Source organism: Sciurus vulgaris (assembly GCF_902686455.1).
Source record: "Sciurus vulgaris genome assembly, chromosome: 14".
NCBI lineage: Eukaryota > Metazoa > Chordata > Mammalia > Rodentia > Sciuridae > Sciurus > Sciurus vulgaris.
The window spans coordinates 79,789,265-79,806,250 of NC_136475.1; the positions used below are offsets into that span (position 1 = coordinate 79,789,265).

General features: G+C 33.9%; 1 protein-coding gene across 6 annotated transcripts in view; it reads right to left on the reverse strand.

Moving 5' to 3' along the window:
- NCOA1 (nuclear receptor coactivator 1) overlaps nucleotides 1-16,986 on the reverse strand; it is a 240,545-nt gene that overhangs the window by 34,179 nt on the left and 189,380 nt on the right. For all 6 annotated transcript variants that reach the window (XM_079109622.1, XM_079109619.1, XM_079109621.1 and 3 more), the window contains exons 12-15: nucleotides 15,475-15,655; nucleotides 4,243-4,360; nucleotides 2,811-2,979; nucleotides 6-320 (exon numbers count right to left, since the gene is read on the reverse strand). In XM_079109622.1, coding sequence (XP_078965748.1) covers nucleotides 6-320; nucleotides 2,811-2,979; nucleotides 4,243-4,360; nucleotides 15,475-15,655 — 783 coding nt within the window. The remainder of the gene's footprint in view (nucleotides 1-5; nucleotides 321-2,810; nucleotides 2,980-4,242; nucleotides 4,361-15,474; nucleotides 15,656-16,986) is intronic.

Consider the following 16,986-nt stretch of genomic DNA (forward strand, 5'->3'; position numbering starts at 1 on the left):
CTCACCTGCTGCTGTCCCTGTAACCGCTGCTGTAATTGAAGTCTAAGTTGGTTAGGTGCAGCTGGAGGTCTGTTCAGAGTTTGCCTGGGCTGCATACCCATGCCAGGTGAAAAAGCACCTCTGGGAGGTGTTACTTGAACAGGCATAGTCCCCAGTGAAGGTTTCTGCCTGACCATGCCTTGAAATGGGCTAGGGAGATTGGCAGTAGGAGAAGGAGAAGAATAAGGCTGTGAATAGAGGTTGGGTCTCTCTTCCATCATCAGAGGTGGTGTTGCTTGCTGTGGTGGAAATCTCTCTGATAATACATCCAATCCTCCACCCTGTTAAAAAAGAAGCCAGAACACTTTGCAAATATATTTCTGCCAATAAATACATGTACTGCTCTGTCATTTTGGATCTGTGAGCAGGTTATCTCTAGAAAGTGTCATCACAATGTGTTCATTCTGAAGTCATGCTCTCTAGAAGTCTGTCACCTAAAGAAATCATTTACGAAAGGGCTTTTGAAATAGAATAATAGATCAACTTAGATGTTTTAAATATCAGCAGAGATGAAAATATGATTAAAATAAAGGACATAAACCAATGAAATGAAGCTATGAGTTTGAAAAGGACTTCAATGATAGTCCAAGAAGCAACAAACTTTACATTTAATAGGTTACCATAAAAAGTAGAGACCCAAAACAAAAAACAAAACAAAACAAAAAAAGGAGCAATCAGGTATTTTTCTATCTCAAATAGAATCCATGCTTTCACCTTATTTGAAAAAAAAAATCCATAGCTGAAGTAACATAAGATCACAGAGTTATGGTTTTCAAATGTTTTAACTACTACCCATTGCAAAAAATGTTATTTATTTATTTTTTGCAGTGCTGGGGATCAAACCCAGGACCTTGTGCTTGCAAAGCAAGCACTCTACCAACTGAGCTCTATCCCCAGCCTAAGAAATGTAAGAAATGTAATTTAAATTGTGGTCCAGTGTGTGAGTGTGGGAGAGAGAGAGAGACAAAAAGAGAGACAGAGATGGAGTGAGGGAGAGTAAGAGTGTGAATGTGAGAGTGTGTGTGTGTGTGTGTGTGTGTGTAACTGAAAGGAGAGTTTCATGAAATATAACTTCCCCTTTTTATGGGCTATGCATTCTGACACTTTGTATTCTACACCCATCTCCACTAAAAATGCTGGTCATGAGCTAGGTATGGCCACATACCATCAAATTTTAGTCCCAGCTTCTTGAGAGTCTGAGGCAGTTGGATCACAAATTCAAGGGCAGTTGGGAAACTTAGAAAGACCTTGTGTCAAATAAAATTTTAAAAAGGGATGGGGATATAGGTCAGCGCTTGCCTCACATGAACAAGGCCCTCAGTTCAATTCCTAGTACCAATAAAGAAAAAATGCACTAAATTCATTTTATCACCTTACAACCTGAAAAATGCTAAACAGCATGTTGGAATATCATGGAATATATAGGTTAAAGACCACAATTCCCAATAGCCAATCATGGAATCAGCCTATGTGTTGGTCAACAGGTGAATGGATAAAGAAAATGTGACTGTGGAACCAACCTAGATGCCCTTCAATTGATGAGTGGATAAAGAAACTGTGGTATATATATACAATGGAATATTAATCAGCCATAAAGAATGATAAAATTATGGCATTTGCAGGCAAATGGATGAAATTGGAGAACATTATGCTAAGTGAGAGAAGCCAATCTCAAAAAGCCAAAGGATGAATGATATCGCTAATAAGTGGATGATGACACATAATAGGGGGAGGGAAAGGTTAGTGTTAGGGTTAGAGTTAGGGTTAGGGAGAGGGGCAAGTATGGAGGAAGGAAGCACTGTATAGAGGGAAAAGAGGGGTGGGAGGGGTGGGGGGAAGGGAAAAAATAACAGAATAAATCAAAAACATTACTCTATGTAAATTTATGATTACACAAATGGTATGCCTTTACGCCATGTACAAACAGAGAAACAACATGTATCCCATTTGTTTACAATAAAAAAAAAAAAAAGAAAATGTGATATATATACACAATGGAATTTTACTGATCCATAAAAAAGAACAAAACGGTGTCATTTGCAGGAAAATAATTGGGTCTTAAAAGCATTATGTTAAATGAAAGAAGCCAGACTCAGAAAATCAAGGGTTATATGTTTTTCTCTCCTCTGTAGAAGCTAGAGAGTCAAAATGGAAGAAAAAAAAAAAAAAAAGAAAGAAAGAAAGAAAGAAGAGAGAAGAAAAGAAAAAACAGGGCTGAGAGGGTCAAGGATACAGGAAAGGGGTGGAGTGGGGAGAGGGAAAGTGCAAGTACTGGACCAAACTATGTTATGGGCATGTACGAATAGAATAACAATTAAGCCCACCAGCAGGTACAATTATAATGCACCAATAAAAATCATCTTGTTAAAAAAAAAAAAAAAAGCATGAATGAAGGATAAATTTAGTCCTAAAACAAGAAGTAATGATATAAATCTGGATTCTATTCTAGCTAGAGCTTATAAGATTCTGATCCACAGTGAAAAGCTAAGGCATTCTAACTGTAATGATCATGAAACTTTTTTGTTTAAAAAGCCCATTACTTAAAATTGTGTTCCCTGCCCCTCCCAGGGTGGAGGATAGAACTCAGGGCCTTGATGCTAGAAGAGTGCTCTGCCACTGAGCTAAATCCTCAACCCCTTTATTATGTATTTTGATAAATTCAACACAAGGTAAATTACAAAACAGCTAATGCAGAGTGGGAACAATATTGAAAATCACTTTCTGGTTTCTCAGGGCTGCACTGTTTAAATAATGCCAACTGTAATAAATACCTGAACAAGTTTGTCAATTCCCAGGGCTCTGTCTAGTTCAGCAAGCTCAGTTTCATCTTTGCCACTGAGGAAGGATACCAGTTGTTCCAGAAGCGCCTTCTCATCATTTCTTCCTTCTACTGTTGTTGGTGGACAGAGAAGCTCATCTAATTGTGAACTGATACACTGGCTGCCGGAAAAAAAAAAAAATTAAGAAAGTTTCAGAATGAAACAGCAAAATAATTCAATCTTAAGAATGCAAATACACATGTATAGGAGCAAATCTGGTTCTAGAAAATTCTCTGTTGAGATGCTCAGCAGTAAATTCTAATGCAATAAAATGTTCCATGATTAATGTACAGAATATTAAGAGAATATTCAGTATATATAGCTTGAACACATTTCATTCTTTTGTCAATTATCAAATTTTGTTTCTATATTCTTCATTTTAGTTTACAGAAATATTCTGAAAAAGTGAACAAATATAATTAGGGGAAAGGAATTTTCAATAAAAGTGAAAAAATAAAAATCAGATAAAAACTCAGAAAACTCATTTGGTCTCTATTCAGATTTATTCAACTTATTCTATTCTATGGATATTATCAATTATTGATAACTGAAGTATAATCAAAACATTATTTTACTTTCAAAGATAATCAAATCATCTTGGCAGCATGGCACAGTTAACAAATAAGTCAAACTGGAAAAATGAAACATGGTCGGCATGAAGCAGCAAAATAAAATTATTGATTTGTAGAAAGTAAGTATTTAATCCAAAGAGATATCAACTTAGAAATATATAGAAAATATAAAATACATAGAAATATAGAAAAGATAAAACTTAGAAAAATATAGAAAATCATACTAGTTCTAAATACACTTATACAATAATATAAGAACTCTTTCCCTGGGAGGTAAATAGGAATACAGTCCAAGTTAAAATTCTAAACCACACTCAATACTATTGAGTCTCCCTTTGGTTGCCATGTATGAGATATACTCTGTGCTATGGAATACAGCTGCCTATGTGAATTAAGAAATTAAATTCTAATCAGAGCACTAAATAGATGTAGAAAGTACTTTCCTTCCTAATGCTTTCAAACAAAGAGACATTCTGACAAAACAAGTACATGATTAAAAGCTTAAGGGCAATATAATTGTGCTGATGCCAATTCATCCACAGGTCCCAAGAAAATTATGATAATCAAAGCAAAGTAGTATAGATGAAATACAAAATAACAGATGCATGCCATCTGATTACAGTGTACACCAGCCTTCTGGTCAGGTAGTAAACTGGTCTGTTTGACTATTTCCTCACCCTGTCTTTTCTCCCTTAAATATTTGTATCAATATATATCTCACAAAATCCCACCGCAGACTGGAATCCAATTTGGGAATAGTAGTTCTTGGTGTAGTAGCTGGTATCTGATACCTTATAAAATATATTACTTACTCTTCAGCTTTATTCTGATTTATAGCTGTCACAGCATTATTTCCCCATGGAATCTGATCACCTGTTCCTGGTTGTCCAAACTGGTTATCAATTGCTTCCAATTCCAGTTCAGGCAATCCTGATTGAAAAAGAAAAAGTCATTGTCACAACAGAAGATAAAAATGACAATATTTTCAGAATACATTGTGTAACAGTGAGATTTCTTTTCCTATAAAATGTTACTTCAAGGACAGTTTACTTACTCAGAAATGTAAACTATCCAGAATGTAGCTATACATATCTTAAAAAAAGCAAATGAGAAAGTAAGAAAAGGTTTCTTAGTAAAAGAAAATATAGTATTAACTTTGTACATAGGTTGACATTACCATAGGAGACTCAAAGACTTTGTCAGAAATCACGCATTTTAAAAGTAAATTTAATAACTTCGGTTAACTACTTTTTCAGTTTATTGCACATTAGACTGAACTGTATGTAGAGAAAGTGTCACCACTATGAAATGAGAGCTACGAGTAAAAGATAAAATGCATTCAACAGAAGGTAGAAATAGAAACTTAAGAGCATTGCAGTCTGAGGCTTTTCAGCAAATGAACAATGCTCTAATTGTTACCTTTAGAAGAGAGTCATATAATTATGGTATAATAACTCAGGCTTATAATGATACGCACATGAAGAAAGGTTGGATTATGTTTTGTAACTGAAGAAAACAGTACATATATTTTGGGAAGTTTTTCTTAAGAAATTTTTGTAATGATTTATGATTACCTTTTAACTATTAATACTGGCAAAAATCATAACCTGACTTTAGAAATTCAGAAACTGATTAGAGAATTATGGTATACCTGATGATAATATATGTTAAAGAAAAAAGCAAATTCTAAAGTTCTAAGATATTATGTTCAGGATGATTCTGTTTTTATAGAAACTACTTCATATATATTAACAAAAAATTCTAGGAGGCTCTTTCTATATTTCTCCTTGGTTCATTTCAGGTAATAAGAGTGAGGATTATTTTTCTTTTTATAGCAGTTATTTATAATTTCTAAAATGAATCTATGTTAATTGATCATTGTTATGGGCTAAACTGTGTTCCCCCTAAATTCATATGAGGAAGTCCTCTTCAAAATGTGACCATTTGGAGACAGGGCCTTTAAAGAAATAATTCATTTAAAATGAATCATTACAGCCCCAATCCATGACTAGTCTCTTTATAAGAAGATCAGGACACAGCACAGAGAAAAAGCAGTCATCTCCAGGCCAAGGAGAGGCTTCAGAAGAAACCAAACATGTTAAAAACAATCTTAGACTCCCAGCCTCCAGAAATGTAAGAAAATAAACTTCTGTTGTTTAAGTTCCCCAATCTGTGTATTTCTTTATAGCAGTCCAAGGTAAATAATACTTTTTTTTTTTTTTTTTTTTTAAGCTAAAAGCGTTTTGAGTTTGCTGTTGTTGAGGTGCAAAGGATCCAACGCAGGGCTAAACCAAGACTGGCAAGTACTCTATTGCTGAGTTACATCCCCAGTCTAGCTTGGAGTTTTAAGACAACAGCTGGGTAGAATTTCTCCTTCTAGTGAATTAAAAGATAAGTAGATTTAAGGACAGCTGAAAAAATGATACAAAACATGTTAGGTTCACTTTTATGTAAAATACAATTAATATTTAGTATAAATAAAAAAAACCCTACAAACATTCACTTTTAAGTGAACATAATTATAGCTTTCAATTAAACTGATCTCTATGATGATAAATAATAGAGAAATCAAATTCTGTAAGGATTCTGAACTATACAACAAACAAAAATAAACTAAAACAATGACAATGGTGATGGAAATTAAATCACTTAATTCCTATCATTATTTTAATTCGCAAGTTGGTCAAAAATTATCTAAAGTTGTCCCATTGCTCTGTTCTACACATTAACCCCTCAATCTTCCTAATCTCCTTAAGAAATCTAACTTATATTGACTGCGCGTACACATATGTAACAACTGACCCCACTATTATGAATAATTATAATGCACCAATAAAAATTTCAAAAATAAATTGGCCAACTCTCAAAAATAATTAGGGAAAAAGAAAAAAAAAATAAAAAGAAGCCTAACCTACACAAAATTAATTATATTTAAGAGTCTAAGAAAATTTACATGTCTGTGTACTATCAATATAAATTTTATAGGGCTGGGGATGTAGGTCACTGGTAGAGCACTTGCCTAGGATGCATGAAGTTGCAGGTTCACAAATCAGGATTGCAAAGCAAACAAACAAATAATACTAAGTAGTACAGATAGTTTGACTTAATCAGAGGGCATTTTACTAGTCTTGATGGGAAAATGTTAAGAAAATGTTAGATAAAATGTTCCCAAAATAAGATCCATGTGCTAAATTTGATGTCTAGGCAAACAAATAATAAAAAACTAAAACTAAAACCAACCAACCAACCAAATAAATAAACCAAACTCATTAACCTTTGATTTAATTAAAAGTTTTGTTTTTGTTTTTGCATAGACTGCTTAAAAGAAATTGGTTTTTATTCTTGCATTAATTTCAACCTTCTGGATTGCCTTTAGAAAATGCCTTCTATAAAAAAATTTTGAGGTTTTGATGGCATTGCTGAGGAAATACACAAGTTCTCTCTTCTCCACGGAATATACCTCCTAGTTTTGGTCATGGTTGTGTTCGTACCACAAACATGAATGAGTAAGTACATATACATGTAAGAAAAGTACACTCATTTTTGTGAGAGAAGCAGCTGAGAGAGAAAATAAGCCCTTAGGGTTCTCTGATGGAGTCATCAATATTTATTGTTGCTATTATTATTTTTTGAGTTGAGGTCTCACTTATGTTCCCAGGATGGTCTCAAACTCCTGGACTCAAGCAATCCTCTTGCCTTAGCCTCCCAAGTAGCTGGGACTACAGAAGCATGCTATTACACCTGGTATTATCTGTTATAGTTGTAAAAGGTTCAACATTATATTTTCTCCATTTAAAATCTGGTTAAAAGGAAAATTTTATATCCCCATTAGCCATACTGAACCCAGAAAAATTATCTTGTTAATAGTTTAAAATTTTCAGTTCACGAAGTAGAGGGCATTATCTTAACTAGGAGGGTGGCTTTTGCACATTCTACACTTCCAACTGTTGATGCAGCATCTACTGATTCTCATGTTCAGTTAATTTTCTTCAGCTGTTGGAAAGGAAGTTTCTGGCTCAGTTTCTGGCTCTCCGTGCACAGTATTTACAGTGTTTTATTTTTTAAAGACTTCATGTAGACAAAGAACTAATTTTTCTAATAAAAATTCTATAAGTCAGCAAGATAAAAACCCAATAACATAATTGATAAATGGTGAAGTCACATAAAACAACCTAATTCATAATAAAAGAAACATCATTTAAAAATACCCTGAGATACCTGAAAAAACATCAACTGATAAAGTTGAAAAGATACACAATTAGAAGTACTGAGAAGATTATATGGAAATAGGAACATTAACTGGTATGATCTCTGAGAAGGGCCACTGGGCAGTATGTATGTATATATGTATGAATGTATGTATGTATGTATCTATCTTTGACCCACATAGTCTATTAAGAATTTCATTTTGAGATATACACTAAGGAGTGGTAAATTATTATAAAATAAATCATTATGTCTTAAAAAACATTTTTTTTAGTTGTAGATGGACACGATACCTTCATTTTATTTATTTACTTTTATGTGGTGCTGAAGATGAAACCCAGTGCCTCCATATGCTAGGTAAGCCCACTATGACTGAGCCACAACCCCAGCCCCTCATTATGTTTTTGTAATATCAAAAGATGTTTATCATTAGGCAACTAGTTGAGTAAGGTTAAGTTACCTTCTGGTATAGGTAATAAAGACAAGCTATAAAAAGAATAAAGAAGTTCTTTTTGGGCGGATATAGAATGGCATCCAAGTGAAAGGGTTTAAGATACAGAACAGCAAATGTATATTGCATGATACTATCAGTATAGAAAAGGGAATTCTGTGCATGTTACATATTTTTTGTTACAGAAGAAACAAATAATATTGCTCTTAGAACAAAGAGACTTTTCATTGTACATTTCTTTGGTGTTGTTTTGAATGCAGAAGTCTGTATCTTAATTACTTAACACACACACACACAATGTAACTTCAAAACCCAGGAATTAAAATGGATATTTTTTCAAGTACTGTAAATGTTACACATGAAACTCGTTATTATTATAGCTACACAACATTTTTAACACACTACAAACTAATAGGATTTTTTAAAAAAATCATCCCAGAATGTGTGTGTTCAAAGAACATAAAATACCAACTCAGGAGGTTTTTCACTTGCTCCAGTAATATTAATCCTCAAATATTTTTAGACTCTTCAGGAACTATCTTAACTAGTCTACAAGTCCTTCAAAAAAATAAATCTCCTTACAAGTTTAATTTTAGTTTTGATAGGAAAAAAAACCAGTATTACTCTTTTTGGATCAACAAAATTGGTTCTAAATAACCGAAAATTTTCAAAAATTAAATCCACCCTCAAAGAACAGGACTTGGAGACAGTCAAAAGAACACTGCAGAGATTTTGAAGGTACTGCCAAAGAGGCATACTGTACACATTTTGATCGACAATATTCTCATAAGATGTCGATGCTGAAGAAGCAATATTGATTTGGCTGATCTCAGTCTGCCTAGGATTTATATGTGCATATACATACTCATGCAGTGTGACCAAGTGTGTGTGTGGGTGTGTGTGTGTTCCTTTTCATTCTCTGAATCAGTTTTCTCATATGTAAAGAGACCTAAGGAAATTTTCTAGTTCAATGTGACAGATTTATCACCTATATTTTTGCTCCAAAAATATCACAGCAATAAACAAAAGAAAAAAGAAAGGGAAAAAAATCCACAGCTAAAAGAAAGGCTTAAGAAATATCATGGCAGTAGACTAGAATAGTGAAGATTAGGTAGAGACCAACTAAGGGGAAAACTTCAGCTGAACTATAAAACAGTAAAAAGAGAGGATTTTTCAAGACGATTTTCCCAGAGAAGTACCATAACAATTCCAAACTCAGTGGTCACTCAAGTGAGTAAAGGAAAAGGCCATGGGTGATAGCTGGGATAATTAAAGGGCAACAAAAGAGCTGCCATCAAGACTCTGCTCAGAGTGCTGCTGACTCTGGTGTCTAGCCAAATCAGTATTGCTTCTTCAGCATCGACATCTTATGAGAATATTGTCGATCAAAATGTGTACAGTATGCCTCTTTGGCAGTACCTTCAAAATCTCTGCAGTGTTCTTTTGACTGTCTCCAAGTCCTTGTTCTTTGAGGGTGGATTTGATTTTTGGAAATTTTCGGTTATTTAGAACCAATTTTGTTGATCCAAAAAGAGTAATACTGTTTTTTGTTTTTTTTTTTTTCTATCAAAACTGGTGAGTTTGTGACTTTCGGTGGAAGTTCTGCCCAGGGAGTCTCCCACTAGGGTTGCCCTGAGGGATTCCCTACCACCAAGCCCTATTCACTTTCAAAGACTGAGAAATGGGCTTCTATGATCAGAACTTCCATTTCCTGCCAAGGGAAAAGGGCTTCTCACTTTAGCTAAAGAAATGTGCTAGCTACCAGTATTTTTTTATTCTACATGTTTTTCAGTATATATGGAGAGATGTCAAAATTCAATAAACTTTCAAAAAAGTCAATAGCAGGAAACAGCAAATTTAACAAAGAAACTGAAGAAAAAAGGAACGATAGAGAAGAGGAATGAACCTTAGTAAATATAATAAATATTCATTACACACATTAAAATGTCTATTACATTCATAAAAAGTACTAACTTCTAAGAAAAAGAATTTCTAGAAAGCAAAAGCATGAGGGTCATGGTTAAAAGAACTCAACAGATAGATGGAAGAGCAGAACTGATAGGGTTAAAGATTCAGTTTTGATCTGGGAAACTCTGGCCCAGAGTTTCTCTCAAAATACAGCACAAAATGGGAAGGAAAAGAAATGTATGAGAAGACAGGTACTACAGAGGACAGCCAGGAGTTTTAACAGGTGTATATCAGGTTTTGAGGTACAATGGTGGTTCATCTTGCAGGACATTTGCACTTGGCACAGTCCAACTTCTGAATGAAGACTAAAGCAAGGAAAGATGTTTTATTTTCCTGAGTGGACACAAGGTCAAGATGTGGGCCAACTGATAACAGACCTGGTTCCAGTAACAGGTAGTGATGCACACAGTTTGGGGGTTAGAGGCGAACAGAATTAGAAGTGACTCTTTTTCTCTCCTTTATATGCTAGCACATTTTTTTGTCCTTGTCTCCCTTTTTCTATTTTTTTTCTTCTCCAGTACTTAATTCGTTTATCCTTTCTTGCACCTAAACTTCCTTCCTTAGCCTTATGCCTCTTGAATTACATTTTACTTTCCAGTCTCTAGCTAAACATTGTTGATTTGCTGTCTGCATCTGTTGTCTTCCCCTTCACCTACCTCAGTATCTTCCCCTCTGCTTTTAGCCTTTGCACACTTATCAGTTAAACAGATTCTAGATGACTCACATCTTTTATGTATGGAGCTGTGTTCAAGAGGGAAATCTCAAGAGAGAAAAGACCACTTGCCTCAATATAGAGTATGAAGAAAAAATACCCCTCAGGCTTATAGAGCTAGTAGACATTTTCTATTTTTATTAACTTTTTAAAAAGCAAATTAACACACATATATGATAGTATAAGTCAGAACAAAAAGGCCCATAACAAATAAAACCAGTTTTCTGCCTTCCACCTTCCAATCCTTTAGTTACCTACCTCTCAACTGAGGCAACCACTCACAGCTTGTGCCCGTTTTCTTTGGCATTTGCTTACTTATTTCTAAATATGTATATATTACTTTTTGATAGCTCCATTTAGATGGACTGACTTCCCATCACGATAGACAAGGCCTTAGATCTCCCACACTTATCTCCTTGATGCTTATTCTTAGTCTACACTCTGTCTTGCAGACTATACTTATAAGTAGTATAAATACTCCAAGTTTTTTGTTTGTTTCTTAAGTGGTCTTAGCTATTCCAAGACCTCTGCATTCCCATATAAAATTTAGAAAAAACCTATTGATTTCTACTAAAATCTATTTTTATTGGTATTACATTAAGATTATATGGGTCAATTTTGTAATGATTGACATCTTAGCAGTATTGTCTTAACAATTCCATGAATATGATATCTCTCCCCATTTACTTGTCCACTGTCAGTGGAGAGGATTGCACATATTATTCTTTCTAAAATTTATTCCTTAATTTTTTGTGTAAATTGTTTTTTTCTTTATCATTATCCAACTATATGCAGCTGGTACATAGTAGATGATTTTTTTTTTTTAAGTTGAGTGTATATCTTTTGACACTGTTAACTTCCCCAAGTAGTTCAAGCAGCTCTTTTTAAAAGATTTTTCTTCATTTAGAATCATGACTCTCACAGAACACTTTTCTATTGACAACATGCATCTTTAACTTTTAGCAGCCTAGCCTCAAATATTATACTGTGCTATATAAAACAGAACAGTCTCATTTCTTCTATACCATAAGTTCTGCAATTACTGTCAGATTTTACTTATTTTTGCTTTAAATAGTTATCTTTTTCATTTAAGGAGACTAACAAATTTTTTAAAAAAGAATTTTTCACTTAATTACACTTTCACTTTACTATATCTGACTCTTTTCACAACTTTATGTAGATGAGTTTCCACATGGTTTATTTCCCTTTAGCCTGAAGACTAGTATGGTCTGCTGGTGACAAATTTCCTCAGTTTAGTTTGAACACATCTTAATTTACCTGTATTTAAGGAAGTCAGTTGTTTCCTTGTCTTTATTCATCTTATATTATTTTTACATCTTTTTAAAGTTTCAAAATAAAATTTTGCAGTACCAAGTATTGATCCTAGGGCACTCTGCCATTGGGCTACATCCCTAGTCCTTTTTATTTTTTATTTGAGACTGGGTCTCATTCAGTTGCCTAGGCTGGTCTTGAATTTGTGATCTTCCTACTTCAGCCTACCATGTCTCTGGGATTATAAGTATGCACTGCCTGACTTTCATTTTTATCTCTTTTTTCATCTTTGTTTTATTTAAAATGATAATAGGTATAGAAGTCAGTAGTTTTCTATTGTTTATGTATCATGATGTGTCAGTTTTCTTTGGTTATTTTTATAATTTTTTGTTTTATCATTGGTCTAAAATTTCTGGTTAGGTGGTCTGATTAGGTTATACCTTATGATAGTTCTATTTATTCTACATGGGTTCCTTGAACTTCTTGGATCTTTTGGTTTATAGTTTTTAACACATTTGTAAGCATTTTGACCATGATTTTTTTTTTTTGAAGTTCTTTTTCTGCTTCTCTTCTTTGATTATGTGAATTATATGATAAATGTCAGAGTGCTTGTTTATTGTTCAACAGACAACTGAGGTTCTCTCTATTTTTTTTTATATTTTCTATCCATCAATTTGAAAAGTTTTTATTACTGTCTTCAAAAACTGCCATTTTTTCCCTGCAATGTCTAATCCAATTGTTATTAAGCCCACCCAATAATATTTCATTTCACATTCAGTAATTTTCAGCTCTACCATTTCTATTGTGCTTTCTTTGTAGTTTACCATTCCTCATTATGTTCATAAAATATTATTCTAATGTTAAAATATCATTTTAATATTTCTGTTAATTCTAACATCTGTCTTTTCTGGGTCTGTTTTTATTAACTTATTTTTCCTCCTGGTTTTGGGTCAGGTTCCCGTTACTTCATGGTTCTATTAATTTTTTATTTGATTCTGGAGATTAGGAACATTTACATTATTGAGAGTGAAATTTGGTGTCCTCTTTAAAGGTCACTGAATATCACTGTCAGGTATGTCATTAGTACATTGACTTGATTCTTTTGAGGATTGTCTTTAAGATTTGTAAGGGTAGGTCTAGAGAAAACTTATTCTTAAGATGAGACCTTTTAAATTTTTCTTCCAAATGCTCCAGATGTTCAGAAGGGTCTACCAACTCAGAACTGTAACATCCTCCAATCCTGTGTAAGTTCTAACAGTTGTTCTTTCGTCAGAAACTGTTTTCTGTCTCATCTGATGGAGTACACACCCAACACATGCATAGTGTACAATTTAGCCAAAGATTCAAAGGGACCCTGATACAGATTTCTGCAACTCTTTCTCTACAGAGTTTTTCTCAGTTTTACTGTCTCACATTTTCCTCATCAGTTTTTATTATGGACATCTAATTTCTTTGTTCTTTTTTTCCCCTTCCTATGTTACTCATGGATAATATATCTTAATCTTTTCAAATATTTTAGTAGAGTTTTGTTGTTGCTTTTTAGTTCATGCACTCATTGTACACTTCCACAGCATACTTTGTTTCTTTTGCTCTCTTTTAAGTGGTGGACTTTCCTTAAAGTCCTAATGATCCTTGGCTGTGTTGTTCCTATAGTGCTCTATAACTGCCTGGGAGGGCTTAGTGCAAGGCTGGTCTCTTCTGGTAGCCTTCACTTTTAGATAATTAGATGGCAAGATGGTTTTTGCATATAGTGCAAAAGGGATTTCCCCTTACATATTCATATTCAGACATTTAGTGGCTATGTAGTATCTCCTGAGAAAACTCCTTCAGTCTTATTATGGTTTGAATGTGAGGTATCCCCCAAAAGCTCATGTGTGAGACAATGCAAGAAGGTTCAGAGGAGAAATGATTGGGTTGTGAGAGTCTTAATCCAATCAGTGAATTAATCCCTTGATAGGGATTAACTGAGTGGTAACTGAAATGGTAGGGTATGCTTAAGGAGGTGGGAACTGGGGTGTAACTTTGGGGATTTGAATCTGGTGAGTGGAATCTCTCTGCTTCCTGATCAACACATGAGCTGCTTTCCTCTGCCATACTCTTCCACCATGATGGAGCTGGCTGTATACAGACTGAGACCTCTGAAACCGTGAGCCCTTAAATGAACTTTTTCTCCTCTATAACTGTTGCGATCAGGTCTTTAAGTTACAGCAGTGAAAAAGCTGACTAGTCTCTTATATTGAATGGGAGCAAGGACTCCAAGTCAGTCAATATGCAGACTTCCATTTTATCTACTTTCAGTACTTCCTCTGGTTCCCCAATTGTACCTGGTATCCCAGAGTCTGTAGCTTCTCTGTTTCAATTAGAAGAAATTTTTGATCATTTCATCTAATTTTTATTTTGTGGATAAAGAGAATAAGAACCAGAAATTCATTTTATTGATGTGACATTGTTAATAAATGGAGAATGTGAGACTTGAATCTAGGCTGTTCTGGTCAGCTAAAGCATGCTTCTAAAAATGTCATAGATGACTTGAAATTCTTCGCAGCTGCCTGGAAATCTTGATAAATTTTCAGAAATTGGATCATGATAACTAAAAGCTCCAGTAAGATTTAAATAAAGGAAGATCCACATCTGATCCCATCAGAGTGACAAGACTAAAGTTAGGAAACCTAACACATTTTGAAAGTTAGCTGATTAGTTTCCTTCAGTTTCAAGCTTGCATAGTAGTTTTCTGCAACTTTGAAATTTGATGAGTGAAAAACAAAATCGACAGGTATACTAGCAAAATATCTCTTAATTAGGAAAATGCTAACCTGGGTTAGAACAATAGTGACATACTTTCACACAGATGTCTCCTAGATAATATTCCGTGGTAAACTCCTTCTGTTGGGTAACATGTACTACTTGAGAAAAGAAATGCCATAACCAAGAAAGCTTAGGCAATACTAGGTTAAAGAAATATAAACTGGTTTAATCCAGGACCTCTCAAAATTTTTAATAGGTAAGTAAAACTTCAATAGGGGAATATATAGGACATCCGTTTTTGCCTGGGCTATTTTAGCACAGATCCTTTCTTTTTCCCCCTTGCAACTCATAAGACTAGTGTTCAAGGAGGATATTCTGGAAAACACGATCTGACCCACTATTATGTTTCTGAATGTTCTGTTATGGGATGCTTTGGGTAAGAACACAAAATTGCTCTCCTTAACAAATGTTCACCCTAACATCAATTACAAGAGGGTAGAGATTATGCTGTTATTTAAAATATACATGAATTAAGTTCACATGTTGAAAGATAATTGTTTATTGTTTATAGATACTTCATTCTTGATCCCCAACCCCCCAAAAAAAGTTTCCGCAACAATGGTAAGAGACAAAGTACTAATCCACATTATGGCTAAATATTTAAAGTGAATAGTTGTCCCCAACACATACTATTCAGCCTGGAAGTGGGTCTGGCAGTGGTGGACTGAAGTGAAGCTGGCAGGATCTCCGATTTGACAGTTACACTGGTGACCGTACCATCCATCCTGTCTGTCTCACACAGGCCTGGCAACTGGGCTGCCTTCTCCAGAGTGGGCAGTAACTGATCAAACTGCTCAAGGTCAGCTGAAAACTAAGAAGGGAACCAAAAGTTAACCAAAGTTAGAGAAAATATACTTCACACTTTCATCTGAAACAATGCAGAAATAAAGTTGCTCCTTTAAGATCTATAAAATGTGACTATGTAAGAATGAAGGGATAATTAGAATGAGTGGGGCTTCCTTGAAATTACATATACTCTATATATTCCCCTGGGAGGAAAAAAACACTGGGTGCTTATAATATTAATATACTACAGTATATAAGATAATATACATGTAGTATTTATTTAATATATTTCAGCATAGAATTTGTTTGTAAGAAAAGAAATGAACTGGAAAGAAATGTCAAGAGTACTATGCTGTAATGTAATTGTGGGTTGTTTTTTTCTGTCATATTTCTCAAAATTTTGCAAAATGACGTAACTTACTTTTAGATTATTATAACTTTTTATAATTTAAGAAGTTTGAGGAAACTTTTTAAAATAAATGGTGTATCAGCTTCAAAGTTCTCAGAAAAGTTACTTCCCACTTAAGGATTTAATAGCTTAACAAACACCTTTTAGAATAAATAGGGAGTCCCTATATCAACCTGAGATAATATATAGAAGAACACTGACCTTTATTTTACAAAATAATTACATCGTGGTTACTCTGAGATAATTAATTAAAATAAAATGTCTTTCTGTTTGGGTTTCATTATTTAATTCAATTAAAATTTTTCTTTCTAGATTCTAGAATTGTCTGTATTTTTTAATGTCTTCTTTCTAAATTACATTTCTAAAATACAGACATATTGTCATATGTGGCAGTTCACTCATTGTCATTGCTAAATAATATCCCATTGTCTGACTATGTCACAATATAATTAACCATTCTTCTGTGATGAATTTTTGAGTTGTTTCCAGCTTTTGGCTAATACAAGTAAAACTGCTATGAACTTTTTTGAATATGTCTTCGTTACACATGTGCAAAAAGTCCTACCTATAAAGAAAAAGAATGACATATTCAACTGTATTAAAATGAAGAACTTTATCAAAAAGCACCATGAGGAAAATGAAAAGACAAGCCACAGAATGGAGGTTATCTGAAAACATATGACCAAAATGACTCATATCCAAAATACATAAGGAACACATATAAGAGTCAATAAAGAAAGGATAACAGACTAGAAACCATGGGCAATTTATGGGGAAAAAAAAGATACCCAAATAACCAATAAATATTTATCAGAGAAATGCAAATTAAAACTATGAGCTACTATTATACATACCCTGGAATGGTTCAATTTAAAAAGATTGACAATACCAAACATTGACGATGACAAAGAACAACTAGAGGGAATTCTCAAACATTAGAAAATGCA